The 19102-nt window shown below is 40.2% G+C and overlaps 1 protein-coding gene across 2 annotated transcripts in view; it reads right to left on the bottom strand.

The window, feature by feature from the left end:
- Positions 1-7568: 7568 nt before the first annotated feature.
- MALL (mal, T cell differentiation protein like) overlaps positions 7569-19102 on the bottom strand; it is a 47024-nt gene continuing 35490 nt past the window's right edge. Inside the window, exons 2-4 of one of the 2 annotated variants that reach the window (XM_044660782.1) lie at positions 13626-13793; positions 11378-11506; positions 7569-8018 (exon numbers count right to left, since the gene is read on the bottom strand). In XM_044660782.1, coding sequence (XP_044516717.1) covers positions 7956-8018; positions 11378-11506; positions 13626-13793 — 360 coding nt within the window. In that variant the 3' untranslated portion in view covers positions 7569-7955. The remainder of the gene's footprint in view (positions 8019-11377; positions 11507-13625; positions 13794-19102) is intronic. The other variant, XM_044660783.1, reaches the window with a different exon arrangement.

Raw genomic sequence — 19102 nt, 5'->3', positions numbered from 1 at the left:
AAAAGGAAGTAAAAAACATTATGTATATATATGTGCATACATACATATATGTGCATACATACATATATGTATACATACACACACATATATAAAAGAAAAGAAAAAATCAGAATTAAATAGTATGTAAAAATTCTGAGTAACCACAAATAAGCCCATAACAGGTTCTGGAATCAGGGCCCAAAAAAGTGATTTATGTCCCACAAGCCTGTAGGACCATTGTAGCAATATGCACTTACCCAATAAGTGGCCAGGACTATAGAAAATTGCCACACTTATGAAAGACAGAAAAGGGACTAGATTTTTGCAGGAAATGGAAAATAGCATTTCCTGGTCTGATTTTACCTTTGCTCTCAGGGATAGGGGAGTCAATATACTAGCCAAACTGAGATACTTTGTCTGAATGTGGCACAGGGAAATCCTGTGTCTGACATTGTCAAACAGCCACTTCCTCAAACCCCAAAACAAGTCCTCTGTCTTGGCGCAGTGTCTCATCAATCCCATCAGGACTGGTTGGTCTCCTTGACCTTGTGCTTCTTGGCACTGTATAATGCCTCTTTTGTGATTCCTTCTCCTGGAATCAGACTTAATCATTAATCAAAATCCCATAATATTTAATAATCAATGGCAGGTTTCCATAGTCTAAAGTTTTTGGGTATTAATATTAGGGCTAATGGATATTGTAAAGTTATATTAGTGCAAAATAAAAAACCAATTAATACTGTTAACATGTGCTTCAAGCACAAAAAATGAGAGAAAAAAAGAAAGCTCAAATACTATATTGCACATATAAGGAAAATCAATAATAAAATTTAAAAAAAAATCAAAAATATATAGTTCACAATCAGTAACACTGTGTTACCCAAGGAAGGGCAGAGTAAAAGGTTTCTCACCCAAAAATGAGATCCATTTCCTTTTAAACTTGGCCATTATCCACAGTGCGAATGCAAATGATTTTCTCTAAGAAAAACAGCTTTATAAAACAATAGTATAACAGGTAATGCACTTTCAAAGAAGTACCAAAATCCTCAAAACCATAAGAGCTCAAAAATTCTACAAAGGTTGCTGATACAGGTTGTAACCAGTTTGATGGCAGTACATTCATCATCTATGTGACAATTGGCAAAGGCAAAAAGGCACAAGAGATCTGTGTTCAAATTCTGACTTTCCTTATAACAATAGCAACTTCTTCCAAAGTGGGTCAAACATCACTTTGTGCCTTCTCCCTTAGGACCTAAAAAAACTATTGGTGGTCTGATGAAGGAGGATAGATGCTGCCCATCTCATTGTTTTCCCACCTCTGCAAGGGCAGAGAAAATCAGTGATTCTTGGTGGAGCTGAGGGTAATAATTCAGTTCTTCCCAGTTTGAAAAGAATAGAATCAGGCTTGTGGGTATCACAAGGATTTTACAGATATTCCAAGGATGAGGCTAGAGTAGAAGACTCTCTCCCTTCTTATAGCAATCCAACAGGTAAATTTTCTTGTTTCACATTCTATCAAAAACCATTAATTCTTGAAAAACAACAACAATAAGGTCAACAAAAACTCTTTTTAATTCCCATTCTAGAATTAATACTAAGAATCAGTTCCAAGGCAGAAGAATGGTAAGGGCTAGGCAGTTGGGGTTAAAGTGACTTTCCCAGGGTCACACAGCTAGGAAATGAGGTAGATAGATTAGATAGTATCTAAATTTTCTTATAATTCTGTTTTTATGATTCGGTGAGTCTTACACTTCTACATAATAAACCATCCCTGTGCTCACATTCCCTCCACTGTGCAATGCAATAGGTTAGCTGTCCAGAAGATGGTGCTATAACTTCTTAGTTCTATCTACAGACTGATTGGCTTCTCTCAACCTGGATAGAGACAAGAGGCTTGAAGGATGAGAGTACTTTACTGAAGGAAGAGATATTAGAGATAAGGGTCATTGTCAGGAAGGCTTAACTCTTATCACTAATCTTTCCCTTTCACTATCTGCCACAGATCCTTCCCTCCCTCACTCTCTCCTTTCCTTCCTTCCTTCCTTCCTTCCTTCTTCCTTCCTTCCTTCCTTCTTTCCTTCCTTCCTTCCTTCCTTCCTTCCTTCCTCCTTCCCTCCCTCCCTTCCTTCTTCCTTTCCTCCCTTTCTTTCTTCTTTCATTCTTTATCCTGACCCAAACCTTGGAATAACAGGATATAACCTCTCAAGTACATAACAAGCATGGAGACGGAAGCAACTAGTCCAAATAGTAAGAGTTTGAAAAAGAAATGTCCTAGGTATTGTGATCCTTCTAGCAGAATGGGGATTGCCTCTCTAAGAGCTCCAAAATCTGAGAGTTTAGAATCTAGCCCTCTATCAAGGAAGAAGGAATTTCTCAGAGTTCCTGAGGAATGACAGTATTTTAGGGGGAGGGATTATGTCCATTGTCCCCAAAGCCAGAAGATTGACAAAGGAATAAAAATGGGGCATTGTATGGAGGGTTGAAGATTTTTGGATTTTAGCTTCTACTTTGCTTCCTTCAAATGAGAGGTGGAGGCTGATTNCCTTCCCTTCCCCTCCTCTCCCCTCCTCTCTTTACCTTCTGTCTTAGTACCAATTCTAAGACAGAAAGGCAAGGGCCAGGCAAACAGAGTTAGATGATTTGCCCAGCACACACTGCTAGGAACTGTCTGAGGTCACATTTGAATTCAGATCCCTCTTGATTCCACTTAAATACTGTTTCTTGACACTTATGAGCCATGTGAACTTGGGCTAATCACTTGACTTTACTGAGCCCCAGCCTCTTCATTTATAAAAGAGAGATGACAGCAGTTCCACTTTTATACTTTATGAGATTTAAATGAGATACTATCTGTAAAGTACTTTGCCAACCCTTAAGTGCTATTGTAAGTGATAAAATTAATGGTTTGGCTAAATATATGAAATTTATAAGTCTTTTATTTATAAAGTAGGGAAATACAAAAGGGTAGAAAAGACATTAACCAATCTAATTAAATGTTGTTCCAGTGCTTGGCTCAGCCAGGACTTGTTAACCTTCAATCAGAATTAAACTATCTCCAGAAGACAGGAAGGGAACACCAACTATCCACTTAGCCAAGACAATGACTGGAGCTGAAGGTGACTCCTGAGGCCTACTTTCTTCTTTGAGCCATCCTTCTTCTTGAAGCCTTCTTGGAGTGACTCTCTTCTTGGAGTTCACTATCTACTAGCCTTCTTCACCAAACTTCTTCACTAGGCTCCTTCACCAGACTACCCTGCTCAGGGATTTTCATGGCTTTTATGGTGGTTTCCTGTCTCTGCCCCTTTTCATGGGAGGAGGGGGGAATCACAGTTTCCAAATTATCTGAGTTCTCACCTTTGGAACCACAGCTTTCTGAGTGTGTGAACTCTTAAGTTTCTTGCTTGTTCTCACCTAGCATCAAGTAAGGTGTGAACTCACTGTTTGTGAGCTCCTCCACCTAGTTCAGGATTGCCAACCAAAGTGTTAACTAAGCAAAGAGAGCAAAGGATTTCCCTTTTCACAAATGTGAACTCAAAGAGAACCAAGAATTCCCTTTTACACTACATAAATCTAATTCAATTTAATAAACATTTATTAAGTGCCTGCTATGTGTCAGGCACTGTGCTAAGTGCAGGGGATACAAAAAGAGGCAAAAGACAATTGTTTACAATCTAATGTAACAATGTGCAAACAAATATCTACAAAGGAAGCTACATGCAGGATAAATAGGAAATAATTATCAGAGGGAAGGTACTGGAATCAAGAAGGTTAAGGCAAGCTTCCTGTGGGAGGTAGAATTTTAATTGAGACTTATAGGAAAGTCAGTAGCTGGAATCATTGATTGCTTCCCCCACTTCACAGTTTGGAGTTGTGCCCATAATAGATATTCCATGTAGGGTTGGTTGGATTTTTAATGGACTTGCACTTTTATGGTTGGAGGAAGCTGTTAATAATGAGAAATGTAAGAGGGAAATAGGCTTTAAAAGTAGATTTAGAAATTTATCCAGACAGGCTGGCAGGAGCTAAAATTCCAACCTGGAACACAGCAAAGGGACTGAACACAGAGGACTCTCTCTAAGGGCAGTTGGGGTTTGAAGGAGTTGAGGAACCACTGACCTGAGAGCCTATGGATTTGGGGTATCTCTGAACAACATCTGGAACATCTCAACTAGCAAGATCAAGGAGAACAGGTTGAAAATACTGTCTTGTTTGGTGGATAAGCAAGATCAGTCTCCCTGACTTCTCTGAAGATTTATTTGGTTGGAACCTGTGCTCGAACTGATACAGTTGATAGCTCATCAAGTTGATAGCTGATCAAGACCATCAGCTGATACAGTTGATAGCTGATCAAGACCATCAGGCCATCTACATGAGATCCCATTAGTCCCTTGTGTCCTGGCTGCCTGCATAGTGTAGTGTACTGATTTCCCATACCTTTTACCTTTAACCCTGAATTGATCTCATAGTATTTTAGGGTAGTGTGATCTCTTCCACACCTACTACCCTTAAATTATCTATTAAAAGTGTTTCTTTCCCATATTAAAGTATCCCTGGCTGAGAAAAATGTCAGTTTAACTGACCAACTGCCATTCCCCAAAGCTCACATCCCTAGCTGGTTTTTCCTGTGTTTACTTATCAGTTATCCCTTGTCCAAGTAGTTGTCCTTTTCCCCTTTCTCTAAACCCAGTGTTTTAATTATTTACCCATAAAAGAAAGACTCCAATTTTTGTAATGAATAAATATCTTTTATTTCAATTTGACTGTTTAAACAATAACAATAATAACAATAACAATCACTGAAGAGAGTTGCCTTAGTACAAAATAATGAATGGGGTTGGTGGTGAGTTGGCTTTGTTTTGTTTTATTTTGCATTCTGAGGTAGCAGGCATGATGAAAGTACAAAATAAAAAGAGGACTAAAGCAAGGGCTTTCTCTCAAGCTATCTCAAGAACATAGAAGAAAAGGAAACAGAATCATGGAAATTGTTCTAAGTCATTTCCTTCACTTGATCATTCAGTTCAGTCAAATCCTACTAAATGTATTTCCTGAAGCATCTGCTGTTGGGCACCAAGTTGTGCTGAGCACAGTGGGAAAGACAAAGATGAAAAACAATAGGGCCCCTGTCCTCAATCAGCTTATGGTCTAGCAGATGGAATGAGACCACCACTAACTAGAATACAGCTTAAAATTATGGTTAGATGCATGGAAGGCATCAAGCAGAGGAATGGGAGGTTTCATGGAGTCTGGAATCTCTTCTGGTTGGTAGATCAGGAATGGTTGAATGGTGGAACTGTCTCTTGAAGTCTTTGAAAAATAGATGGCTCTGTGGATCGAGAGTCCTGGGCTCAACTCTGGCCTCAGACATTGCCTAGCTATATGATCTTGGGCAAGTCACTTAACCCCCATTGCCTAGCCCTTACCACTGTTTGCCTTGACACCAATATACAGTATTGATTCTAAGACAGAAGGTAAGGATTTATCTTAAAGAAAGATAAATAAATATGATTTCAATGATTGGAGATGTGTGTGCAAATGTTCAATTCAAGAGGACAATGGGACCTGGGTATTTGCCTCTGGAGATAGAGGGAATGCAAAGGAAGAACCAGGTCTTTTCTTTTCATCAGTTTGAATTGAATTGAATTATAGGACAGAAATTTCAGACTGAGCTTTTCCCTTTCCCCAATTCTTCTCCCCACTCCCCAAGAGCCAGGTAGGCCAGTCCACCTCCATTATACATAAGATAAAAGAAAAGCACAACCATCAGCTTCAAACATTTAATTTTTTAAAAAAGCACCTTGAGTCTTAGGTTACGGGAGTAACCAACAGTATCCATTTCACTGAGAAGAGTCAAAATTCAATTTAATGCAGAAAAAACAGCAATGATCCATTAAACATCTACTATGTTCAGAGTACTGGGGATGCAAAGACCAAACAAACCCCACCACTTCTTTCCCTATATTACAGCAATGTAAATAACCTACTAGAATGCATGGGATAAAAGGTTGTTTAAGTATAGAAATTAGATCTCCCTCAATGCCTTGTTCATAAAAATAGCAACAACACTTCATCCATTTTCATGGAAAGATTAGCATAGTATTGAAAGAGATACTACTACATAAGATGATAGGATTCTGAAATGGAAGAAACCTCTGAAGATTTATCCTCCTCATCTTCCAGAAAATGAAACAAAAGACCAGAAAAATAGAATAACTTGCTTAAGGTCACACAACTACATTGACTAAAGATAGATTCAGGTCCCCTTCCTCCTTCATGGCAACCATTTACTCCCATGGTCTGGTGAGGAGACAGAAAGAAGGGAATGATATGAATGAATCATCCTGGAATTTTGAGGAGATTCCACTGGGGCGTCCTGGTGATTGAGTTTTCTCTCTTTACCCCACAACCTTAGGGAAGGAGCGTTGGGCACCATTCCTGACAAGGAAATTGAAATCCAGAGAAGTTATGTGATTTGCCTAAGGTCACACAGTTGCTAAAAAAAAAAAAAAGATGATATTCAAGCCTCTGACACTAAATCTGGTGCTTTTTCCATTACTACCTTACTACCTCCTGCTTTTGATGTCAACTCTGCTATCTGATCATTCTCACTTTTAAGGGATGGAGTGGTTTCTAGGAGTACAACTAAGGAGACTCTTGCATGTATTAAAAAGGTAGGCTTAGAAATTCTGGCACAATTATATAAAGTATTAAAACCTTGGCAGACACTAATGAAGGCCCTTTCTTTGTCTCTGGTGGGAAGGGCTTGAAACTATGAACTAGGGGAGATGTATGGCTTTGATCAAGAATAGCATTCTATTGTGCCCACAGATGCCCTTGGAAGACCAGGCTTTTGAGCAGTGACCCAGGGAAGCAGCCCGTGGGAGTGAAGGATCATAGAACCAGAGATAGGAGAGGTCGAAGGGGTCATCTAGTCTGACCATCTCATTGTACAGAGAAGAAACCAAGACCCAGGAAAGTTCAATGATTTTTTCAAGGTCACACAGGTAGGAAGACTCCTTGGCAGAATTTGAACTGTAGTCCTCTGATTCTGGTCCTCTTTTCATTGTACTATAATGGAGGCTGCTCCCTCAGCTGATACACCACAAGGAAGGGAGCACACAGTGTGATTCCCTCTTGGCTTCAGCCCTTAGACATCACTCTGGGATTAAATCCTCCTAGACATGGTCTTGGTTGTACCTCATTTGTCCAAAGCAGACATAAAAAGAAAGAAAATTAGATCCGGTCACCCTTAAGAATAAGATAGCTTGAAATAAATTTGTTCCTTAGAAAATAAGACTGAATTTATTATTGTTGTTGTTAGTCATTTTTCAGGAATATCTGACTCTTCGTGACCCAACGTGGGATCTTCCTGGCAAAGATACTGGAGGAGCTCGCCATTTCCTTCTCTAGTTCATTTGACAGAATAGGAAACTGAGGCCAAATAGTTAAGTGGCTTGCCCAGGATCAAATCTAGTAAGTGTTTTAGGCTAGATTTGAACTTGGGAAGATGAGTCTTTCTGATTCCAGACCTGGCATTCTTTCCACTGTGCTACCTAGCTGTCCCATATTGATTAATCATTGATAATCAATAATGAATTGATCATTAACACTATTTAAAGCACGAATAATCCTGTTGCTGGATCATTGATGAGGGAGTGATATCTCTGAGGCTTACCCTTTCACATGAAGAACTACAAATGCACCTCACTGGCTTTATTCATTGGTAAAGAATTCCTAAAATGAGTTATTTTCCAGGCAAACTGGAAAATATGCCTTTAAAATATATATATACAATACAGTTGCATCTGATATACAAAAAACTCTAGACAAATTAAAATTTCAAAGACAAGTTTCCAAAAGTACTTTTGTTTTAACACAGTCTGAAAATGTGGGCCAACTGTTTCTCAGTCCAGGTTTTGGATGTTTGTCATGCCGGGACATCAGGATTCCTCTCTGTCTTGTGGTCTTGATACTCTACTTCAATGGTAGTAGATGCTGAAGGCATGGAGGATGTACATAAAGGTGGTAATAAAAGCAAAGAACTGGAAGAGAAACAAGAGGGTGAGTAGGAACGTAGAAGCAATGACAAGGCTCAGTAGCTCCCAAAGGCACGGTCATTTGTGTGCTCTGAAGGGCATCTCTCTCTCTCTGTGTCTTTCTGTTTCTCTCCTACTCTTTGTCTCTTCTGTTTCTGTTTTTATCTCTGTCTCTCCTGTTTTTCTTTCTCTTTCTTTGTCTCTCTCTGCTTCTCTCTCTTCTGCTTTGTCTCTTTTGTTTCTATGTCTTTCTTTAGTTCCTATCAAGCTGGAAAGTCTCCAAGTATGGGCCTGGAGGTGAACTCTACATCAGTTGCCCAAGGACCAGCCTATTTGCATTCAGATAAACATCTCTAGAAGCTAACAGGGGATGGATTTGTTTTGGCCAAAGGGCCTCATGAAGATCATCCATAAAGGAGGAGAAGAAAGGGATACGTGAGGGGCAAGTGGTCAGTGGCATGTGGGAAAGGCTCCATGGAAATCATTTTGAAGACCTCACGGTCATCTTTCTGAGAGGTAATGGACTAACTCTTTCATGGAGAGTACAGAATATATTAATGATCTGGGTCTTGCTTTCTGGATGAATCTGTAGATCCTTCAAAGTAAAAAAAATGGAAAAACTAAGGCATAGAGATATAGTATGCCTTAGCCTCTATCCCAGGGGTAGTTTCAAAATCCCAAATTATGTGTAGGATTTAAATTAATGTCCAATACTTCAAGTATTATATTTTATAAAGTTTATTAATAATCACTTGAAGTAAAGGAATAAAAAGGAAATAGAAAAAAAGCCATGATTATCTAACAAAATTAAAGCCATGTGGGCAAGTTCTCCTTGCCTGCAGCTTGTGATCCAGGAGAGGAGAGAGAGAGAGAGAGGCAGGGCTACACCAAATTACATCCTCTCTACATCAGCACATAACGTGAGGAGGAAAGTAGGGTGCTGGGAATCGTAGCTTTTAGGGTAACAGATTCTAATTACACATAGGAAATAGATAAATATGAAGGAGGAGGGAAGAACAATTCTTCACTTTATGAAAGATTAAAAAAAATTTTCCTTTCCTTCTTAGAAGCAATTCTTAGAATCAGCTGGTTTCAAAGCAGAAGAATGATAAAAGCTAGGCAATGGGGGTTAAGTGACTTGCCAGGGTCACATAGCTAGGAAATGTCTGAGATCAGATTTGAATCCAAGACCTCCTGTTTTTAGGCCTGCCTCTCAATTCTCTGAACTACCTAGTTGCCCTTGGATTTTTTTTTTTTAAATCAAGGATGAGTCCTTTTGAAGTATGAACTTCCTTCAACCGATAAAATATTGAATTCCAAAAGCTAGATTTATTTATATCTGTAGGTTTTCACAAATAAGAGTCAGGATGTTGTAGTGGGTAAAGGACTGATTTTGGAGTGAGGAAGACCTGGTTTTATACCCCGCCTTTCTCACTTGGGAAGAGCAATTAAAAGTGAGGGCTGAAGTTTTCAAAGACATATTGATTCAGACTATTCCTCACTTCTCTGACTCTGGAGCAGCACACGTGGTAGGCTTAGAAACTGAACAGCAGAAATTTGATGAAGAAAGAAGCACACTGAAGCCCTTACATGTTGGGTGGGAGGGAGGGAGGGAGGGCCTGACAGCATCTGGAGCAATTCTATAGCTCCCAGGGGGGCTGTGTAAAATGGAGGTGACCCAACAGCAAATAGGGGCATTTCCTAGATAAATCAGTCATTGAGTAAAAGACCCTTTATGACCTAAGTGGCCTTGGTTTCTCCCAAGAGTTCTTTAATTGAGGAATAAAAAAAAAGATATAATGTGCATTGGGGGCATCTCCAACCTCCATGCCCCCCTTGATTATGCAGTTGCCCTACATTAGAACTTTTCCTGAAAAATTTTGGTACCAATCTGTAATTTCACTTGGGGTGGGAGGAGGAAAGGAGAGAAATTCCTAGGGCTGACAATGCAGATCATCAACATATCTGTGAATTATAGTTTTAGAGAGTCCTGTGGAGATACAGAGAAGCTAAAGGTCTTATTTGTTTCAAGGCCACATAACTAATATAGAACAGAGGCAGGACTAGAAACCAGGCCTTCTGTTTGCTAAGACTAATCCTTTATCCACTATGTCACATGGTCTCTTAGTCCTGAAAAGCCATGTATAAATCTAATTTTGTGGAATTTAGTGTCTTAACCCATTGGGGAAACTGACTTCAAAGGACTTAACCTTGATAACTCTTTTGTAAAGTAGAGACTTATCCTCTTCCCTCTCTTCTATATTTATCTTCTTTATATTTTGGAATTTTCACATATATATTAGGTTTCTCAGAAAGCAGAAATTTTCCAGAACCTATTTCACCTCAGGGAGAGAATCCTTGGCCCTGAGCCTAAACCTATATGGCCACCAGTTGTACTTCTTCTTGTGCTATTGGAGCTTGAGTCCAAAGATCTCCTGACAAAATCCATAAAGGATTATGATTCAACTCTCCAAAAATATTCAATGTTGGGCTGGATATTATGAGTTCTCTATCTCTGTCTCTATTTCTGTCTCCTTCTCCCTTTCTCTTTCTCTGTCTTTGTCTCAATCTCTCTCTTTCTCTGTTTTTGCTTGTTTCCATCTCCCTGTCTCTTTCTCTGTCTCTTAATCTCTCTCTCTTTTTCTGGCTCTATTCATGTGGCTCTGTCTCTCTCTGTCTCCATTTTCCTATCTCTTTCTCTGTCTCTATTCATCCCTCTGTCTCTGTCTGTCTCCAACTCCCTGTTTCTGTTTGTCTCCATCTCCCTGTCTCTGTCTCTCATACACACAGCTTTCTCTAGGAAGGACTGTGCCTTTTATTTTGTATTGAATCATCTGTGTCCCTGTCATATCTTGCCCTCTCTTAAGAGAATGTAGCCTCTTTGAGGGCATGGAATGTTTTGATTTTCTTTTTCTATCCCTAATGCTTAGCATGGTGCCCAACCCAGAGCAGGAACTTTAACAAGCTTTAAAAAAAAAACCAAAACCTTACCTTCCATATTAGAATCAATACTAAATGTTGGTTCCAAGGCAGAAGGGAAGTAGGGTTAGCAGATAAGTGACTTGTCCAGGGTCACAGAGCTAGTGAGTTTTTGAGGTCATATTTGAACTCAGGACCTCCCATCTCCAGGCCTGGCTCTCTACCCACTGAGCTACCTTGCTGCCCCTTAACAAGCATTTTTTTTTTTAAACTAAATTGGATCGTGATCTTTATTAGTGGGGAAGACTCATGTTCTTGAATTGGGGAAATGACCCCTTCCCCACAATCCACTTGGGGAAACCTGATAAAGAGACTCTGTCCCTGACACTCCACTGAGATCTAGCCCTTAGACATCCCTGGACTAGATGCCTCACAGCTCAACTCACCGTGGCAGCAGTATTTATTTCGTAATAGAGTTTCTCTTGTCTTTCTGTCTCTGTGCGAATTGTTGCATTTGCTTGTAAAACGGCAGCACTCATGTATAAAATTCCAGTAGTTCCATGATAAAGGCTATCCTGGAAAACAGTCCCCAAAGAAAAGGAGAGAGTGAGCTTTCCAAGCCAATTTCAAAGCACTCCCCTCCTCTCTTATTATAAAACGGTAAGACAAGTGTTAGTAGCATTAAATAACTGAATTCCTGGTATCAGATTAGGGCTGGCTCTTTACTAAAGTAAAAAATAACAAGGGAAGTCTTATCCCAAATTACTATGTGAAGAGGGGAACACCGATCAATTGAGTTTCCCATTATGCTGAAGAAATTCCAAGATATAAAGGGGGGAGGGTAGCAGAGACAAGGAAATGCCAAAGTGGTTCAGTTTGTTCCTTGAGTCATTCAGTCTCAAACCCTGGGGTCTCTTAGGACCATGGTCTCCGTGATAGGCAGAGGACCTTCTGGGGCATCTTTATTTGACTCTTAGGATTATCAACCAATCCAAGGGTGGAAAGATGTGTTATATCTCACAGTCCCTTTATTTATCTATTATTTAAAAAAAAAGAAACAAACAACCCTTACCTTCCATCAATCAGAATACTAGGTATTGGTTCTAAGACAGAAGGGTGGTAAGTAGGCAATAGGGGTTAAGTGACTTGCCCAGGGTCACACAGCTAGGAAGTGTCAAAGGACAAATTTGAACCCAGGACCTCCTGTCTCTGGGCTTGGCTCTCAATTCACTGAGCCACCAAGCTTCCCCCTCACAGTCCCTTTAATTGCAGGGCTTTCCCCCACATAACCACATCTGCTATTTGTTTTCCCTTAACTTTCTTTCTTTAAAAATTTTTTTAAAAAATATTTACCTTCCACCTTAGAATCAATACTGTATATTGATTCCAAGGTAGAAGAATGGTAAAGGCTAGGCAATGGGGGTTAAGTGACTTGCCCAGGTCAAACTAGGAAGTGTCTGAGGTCAGATTTGAACCCAGGAACTTCTAGACTTGGCTCTCAATCCACTGAGCCACCTAGCTGCCACTCTTAACTTTCTTTCTCTCTGCCTCTTCTCTCTGCTGTGAAAGCTATAACTTCTACCCTTCTTTCTTTAAAATCCTTATCTTCCATTTGAGAATTGATAATAAGTATCAGTTCTGGATTCCAAAGCAGAAGAGAAACTAGGGCTAGGCAATGGGAGTTAAGTGACTTGCCCAGGGTCACACAGCTAGGAATTATCTGAAGCCAAATTTGAACTCAAGACATCCTGGCCTGGTGCTCTCTCCACTGAACCACCTAACTGGCTCCACTTCTACTCTTCTGAGTCAAGCATTGGCCCCTCAGGGCAACTCTAACCTAATCACTACCTGGATAACTGTAATAGCAGTCTTTGAGAAATTCCACCCCTGCTCCTAGTTTTAGGCTAACTTAAGCTAGAAATAGACATCCTGGAGACCAGTCTTAGAATAAAGGTGGTGTTAGTAGCCCCCAGAGGGATAGATATAGATATAGATGGAGAAATAGATATAGATATAAAGATATGAAATATAGATAGATAGATATAGAGATAAAATATAGATAGCTAGTAGATAGATATGCTTTCTCTCAATTTCTTTATCTATTGTATTACTATTATTTAGTTGTGTCTGAGTCTTCCTAACCTCATTTGGAATTTTCTTGGTAAAGATACTGGAGTGATTTGTCATTTCCTTCTCCAGCTCATTTTACAGATGAGGAAATTGAGGCAAACAGGGTTAAGTGACTTGTCCAGGGTCACATAGCTCTACTAAGTGTCTGAGACCATATGTGAACTCATGAAGATGAGTCTTCCTGATTCCAAACCCTCTTCCCCCACTCCATCTAGAATAATTTCTCCCCTTAAACATTATATAACACTCTGTATCTCTCATGTACTTACCTTGTACGATTATGTATATCTTATCTATCTACTAGACTGTGAGATCTATGAGGGCAAATACCCTGTTTTATCCAAACTGTATTTCCTCCACGTGACTAGCACAATACTCTATAAACGGGAGGCTTTTAATAAATATTTGAGGTTGTCACCTTGATAACTTCTCATCTCAGTGGGAGAATAATCATTCCTCCAATCTACACAGCCATCCCTCATCCCCAACAAAAATAATTTCCAATTCAGCTAGCACATTCGTATGCGTCCAGCCAATACCCCTGGTAACACTACGTATCCTTACCAGGACTCTCCAGGATTCATACTTTTTATAAAATCCTAGTAAGTAAGACAACAGGAACATCAGGGAGATGAGGAATGAAGTGACGGACACGTACATAACCCATCCTTGCAACAAAGGGTAATACACTTGAGTGGCAGCTACCAGAATCCAGACCCAGCATCCAAACAACTGCAAAAAGAAAAGGAAAATGATGACAAAGGCATCCCCTTCCTGCGGAGTAGTTCTCTGCCTAAAGAAGTAGTTTCTTTTCATCCCTGTAATTTTTTCCTTTTGGACAAGTATGTTCAGCACTAATGACCTACTTTATCCTATGAATTTCTTGGCCACCTTTTTCATTCATCATCTATCCTCCTGTTCCCTGTTAAGCAACCCAAAACAATAACCAAATGGTTCTGTTCCCAATCTCAGGCTAACAAATTCCTGCCCCGAAATCCTTGCAATTTAGATGTCTACTGAGGAAAAGCCTTTTTTCCTTTCTGACTTCTCCCCTCATGTTCACCCCTATCCAACTTAGCCTCGTCCCTCCCCAGCCCGAATTATCTTCTGTCCTCTTCTATTGTGCCCTCTGGAAACTGTACCCTACCACCAATATAGTTAACAAATTTTCCTTCATCCTAGAATTCTTTTTTTTTAATCCTTACTTTCTTTCTTTAGAATCAATACTAAGAATATAAGATAGCTTGAAATATTTTTTGTTCTTTAGAAAATCAGTACTAATCAATACTAAGTATTGATTCTAAGACAGAAGAGCAATAAAGGCTAGGCAAATGAGGTTAAGTGACTTGCCTAAGGTCACAAAGCTAGGAAGTGTTTGAGGTCTGATTTGAACCCTGGCCCTCCTGACTCCAAATCTAGTGCTTTTTCTACTTTGGTACCTAGCTGCTCCCATCCTAGAACTCTTTTTTTTTTTTTTTTAATAACCCTTACCTTCTGTCTTGGAGTCAATACCGTGTATTGGCTTGTAGGCAGAAGAGTGATATGGGTAGGCAATGGGGGTTAAGTGACTTGCCCAGGGTCATATAGCTAGGAAGTGTCTGAGGCCAGATTTGAACCTAGGACCTCCCATCTCTAGGCCTGGCTCTCAATACACTGAGCTACTCAGTTGTCCCATGTCCTAGAACTCTTGCTTTCATTTTCACCCCATTTTGGTGGTGCTGGCAGAAACTTAAATTCCTTCAGTAGATACCTTCTTTCTGGCTTCATTCTCTGGTGCTGGCTACTCTTCTGATACCATATGGCACACTGGGTCAGAGGAAGCAGTCAGCATATTTACTGTCACTTCCTGACCCTCTTTCTGCCACCATAATTCCATAATGTTTCTTTCTTTGACGTTCACTCCATTTAAAAAAAAAAATCTGTCTGGATCTTTTAATTCTATCAGCTACTGGTCACCGTATCACTCTCCTTGCTCAGAGTTCAATGCCTGAATTATAGTTTTCTTTACCTCAATGCCTACCCTTATGGGCTCCATTATTCATCTGGATGTCACAATGAACAATTTATCCTCTGATTTATCAGCGTCCTCAGTTCCCATAACTCATCTCCATTCTACCTCAATCTTACACTGAGTAATCACACCTTAGACCCACCTCGCCCCATCACTGTCAAGCTGTTTACCTCTCTGATCTTAAATACTGAAGTTCTTTTCTTTTAGTACAATTTCCTGTCCCTCTAACTCACCCTCTGTTTCTCTTTTCTGCAGCTAGACTACAGTGGCTAGAGCAGTGAACTCGAAATCAGGGAGAACTGACTTTGAATCTTGCCTCAGACAGTAACTACCTGGGTGGCCCTGGAAAAGTCACTTAATCCCTTTCAGCATCTGTTTTCTCATACTAGAAGTGCCCACATCACAGAATTGTTATGAAGATCAAGTGTGGTAATATGTAAACTTTACACTTGGCAAACCTTAAAGTGCTATATAAAATGCTAGCTATTATTATTTATCTTCCCTGCATCCCCCACTCCTCCATCCCTGCTTGTTCTCCCAGACCATTACTACCATTTGGGATTCCCTTAATACTATATTTAACCAGTTCGATTAATGCACATCCTCCATCTTTGAATCCTAACTCTACATTCACTCCCTGCCAATCCCTAACCTCCAGACTGCTGCCACAGGAAGTCATTCATGCCAACTGCCCATTAAGTTCACTCTAAATTCAAGTTCATCTGATTCCAACTAGATCCTCCCATGTCCCTAGCCATCCTTTTATTTTTCTTTGATTGACTCCTTGATTGACTGACTCCTTGTAGAGACTATTCTTGAACCTCTTTTATTCTCCTTGAAATTCATGCCTTCATCTTCACCTGCCAATCCTTCTCTCTGCACAAGAGCTCATCTTCTATTCTCCTGAGAAATCAGTCCAGGTTTCTTACTAGTTCCTTGCCTCGCTTACTCTTTTTCTTTCCTAACCCAGCCTCTCCTTTGCTCCATTCTCAGAGATGGAGGTCGCCTTTCTTGCTTTTTGTATATTTGATTGCTCTCCTCCAAGAGCTTTTCCCATGAACCATTCTCTTTCTCTTTCTCATCTTTAGTCTCCATTCATCTCCTGGCTTCAACTCTGCCTATAAACATGCTCGGGTCTCCCCCACCCTTAAAAACACCTTGACTGCCATCTCCTCGGGCTATCATCCTATATCTTATTTCCATTTCACTGCCAAATTCTAGGAAGAGTTTGTCTAAACTTGCATTCTTCACTTCCTCCCTACCCACTCCTTCATCAACCCCTGAAATCTCCCATTCTAACAAAACCTGCTCTCTTTCAGATTGCCAACAATCTTTTTCTGAATTGGTTGGCTTTTTTTCAGTCATGATTACATCCTCACTAATGCAGAGCTGAAAGGGTTCTTAGAAGCATCTGATCCAACTCCTTTGTTTTACATGTGAAAAAACTGAGTCCCAAGGAGACTAAATGACTTGTCCAACTTCTTGTCTGTCTTTCTTGAGCTCTCTACAATGCCAGTTACCCCCCTTTTCTGGAATTCTCTCTTCTTTCTTGGATTCTGGGATGCTGCTCTTTCCTCATAGAGATCTAGTCTATCTGATTGCTCTTTTTCAGCATCCTTTGCTGGATCATCACCATCCTTCTTCTGACCTCTTAGAGTGGGCAGATGCCACCCAGGCCTCCTTTCCTTCTCTTTCTCCATTTTCTCTTTTTGCAATCTCATCCATTCCTATGCTCAATGACCATTTCAATAAGAAGACTCTAGGCAGATGTGTATTTGTACATGTCTGTATATGGGTATGTGCACATACATACTGTATATATTATTGTGGTTGTTTAGCCTTCAGTTCAAAAAGAGTCAATGACATCACAGGGTGATGTCTTGACTTGGGAGTGGATTGGATTTAAGTAAGGCAGGATTGGATTTTGCGTAAAGCCTCTCTTTAAGTCTCTCTTCCAGAGTCATCCAAGTCCAGTGACAAGGCAAAAGTCAAGCCAACTGGTGATGGCCTGGGAAGCAGTGGATGATCTTAGCATCTTCACTGTCTGATCAAACTCTAAAATCACTCAGCAGTGCCTGCTTCGGCCACCTTCCTAGATGTTGGAACAAATTGTTTTCCTCTTCCCTTTTGCCAAGGGAAGTCTTCACGTGCTTGGGGTTGCCATCCCCCTAAATCACCCATGGATTTGAGGCCTGTGGACTATCTTCAACCTAGGTGGGCCCAATCTGCAAAGATAGTTTTGCTGGAGTGGCTACTGTGCATGCTACAGCCCCTTGGAGCTACAGGTCTGAGTTAGGTGAAACATAGATACCAAAGACAGATGAGCAGCCCTGAAGGGGTTCACCAGAGATGCGATGTGTTCTATTATATTCTACGTATATTTTGTGCAATACGTGTGTATATACATGCACACACACACACACAGAGCCCCTTAGCCCTCTTCTGAGATTCACCTCTGTACCTCTGTCTGCCAGATATTTCTACCTATTTGTTCAATTAGCAGCTCAGATTTAGTATGTTCGAAAATGAACTCATCGCCTTAATTCTCTTCTTCCTCAAATCAACTTTTCCCTCCTGTAGACTTCTTATTTATATGGAAGATAGGTAGTCTCACTCATCTAGGCTCTCAAGTTCAAAGTTATCTCTAAATTTTCCCTCTCTCACCTCTGCCCCAATTATCTACCTAATCAGATGCCAAGTCTTGTCCATTTTATCTCAATGCCATCTTTTTTGTCTGACCCTCAACCACCTTATTTCAGATGCACATCTTCTCTTTCCTGGATCATTATAATAACTTCTTTTTTTTTTTAAAATACCCTTAACTTCTGCATTAGTATTAATTTTAAGACAGAAGAGTGGCAAGGGCTAGGCCATTGGGGTTAAGTGACTTGCCCAAGGTTGCACTTCCAGGAAGTGTCAGAGGCCAAATTTGAACCTAAGACCTCCTGACTCAAGGCCTGGCTCTCTAGCCACTGTGCTACCCAGCTGCCCCTTATATTAGCTCCCTAATTGACCTCTCCTTTCTCCAAGCCATCCTCCACTCAACTTAAACAATTATTTTCTTAAGGCATGAGTCTGACTGTGTCACTGACCTAATGAAAAATATTCCGTGGCTCCCCATATTGCTTTTAGAATAGATGTAAGCTCCTAGCCTGGCTCTTCAGGCTTTCCTCAAGCTGGCTCCAACCTAGCTTCATTTCACATTACTTTCCTTCCTATGCTCTGTTCTGGCTAAACTTGACTGTTCAAGATGCCGCCTCCCCAATCTCTCTACCAACAGTCTGTCATCTACCCAGAAGGCTCTTCTTTTTCACCTTCACCTCATAGAACCCTTATTTTTCTTCAAGGATCAGGTCAAGTGAGAAACCTGAGGTTTGGCGATGTTGGGACTTTCCCAAGGTCATCTACTAAATAATAGCAAAGAGATGTTCTGATTTTATATCTTCATGTTCTTTCCATTAAACCAAGTAGCCTTCCACCTTCCCCTCTCACTCATCTTTTATCTTCTCTACTATTTCTTTAAAAACAGACTAAACTAATGATGTTTCAGATACCATTTGTCTTACTTTAAAAAAACTTCCGAGCAAGTGAATTCTCTAGTCTCATGTTGTGTATAGCCAGCCACTAGTTAAGCCATAAGTGTAGTTAAAAAGAATGCTATCAGAGGTCTTCTGGACCTCAGAATCAGAATCACAAGAAGTCAGAGCTAAAAGGGGAGTAGACAGACATCATTAATCCCAGTTTTCTTTTCATATTTGAGGAAATGGAGGCACAGACAGCAGAAATGATTTGTCTGTGGCTTCACGACTATGAAATGTCTGCCTCCATCATCTAGAATCATGCTGCCCAGCCTCATTTTGTTACATTGCCTGATATTCCACTTGGTGGAAGTTTATTCAAATATCATTCTTTTTTTGTTTGTTTTTGTTTGTTTCTTTCTCTTTTCCTTCCTTCCTTCCTTCCTTCCTTCCTTCCTTCCTTCCTTCCTTCCTTCCTTCCTTCCCTCCCTCCTTCCTTCCTTCCTTCCTTC

The sequence above is a fragment of the Gracilinanus agilis genome, chromosome 2 (genome assembly GCF_016433145.1).
Source record: "Gracilinanus agilis isolate LMUSP501 chromosome 2, AgileGrace, whole genome shotgun sequence".
Taxonomy (NCBI): Eukaryota; Metazoa; Chordata; class Mammalia; order Didelphimorphia; family Didelphidae; genus Gracilinanus; species Gracilinanus agilis.
Note: the sequence above shows the minus strand (reverse complement) of the source record. Positions and strands in the feature narration are given on the sequence as shown.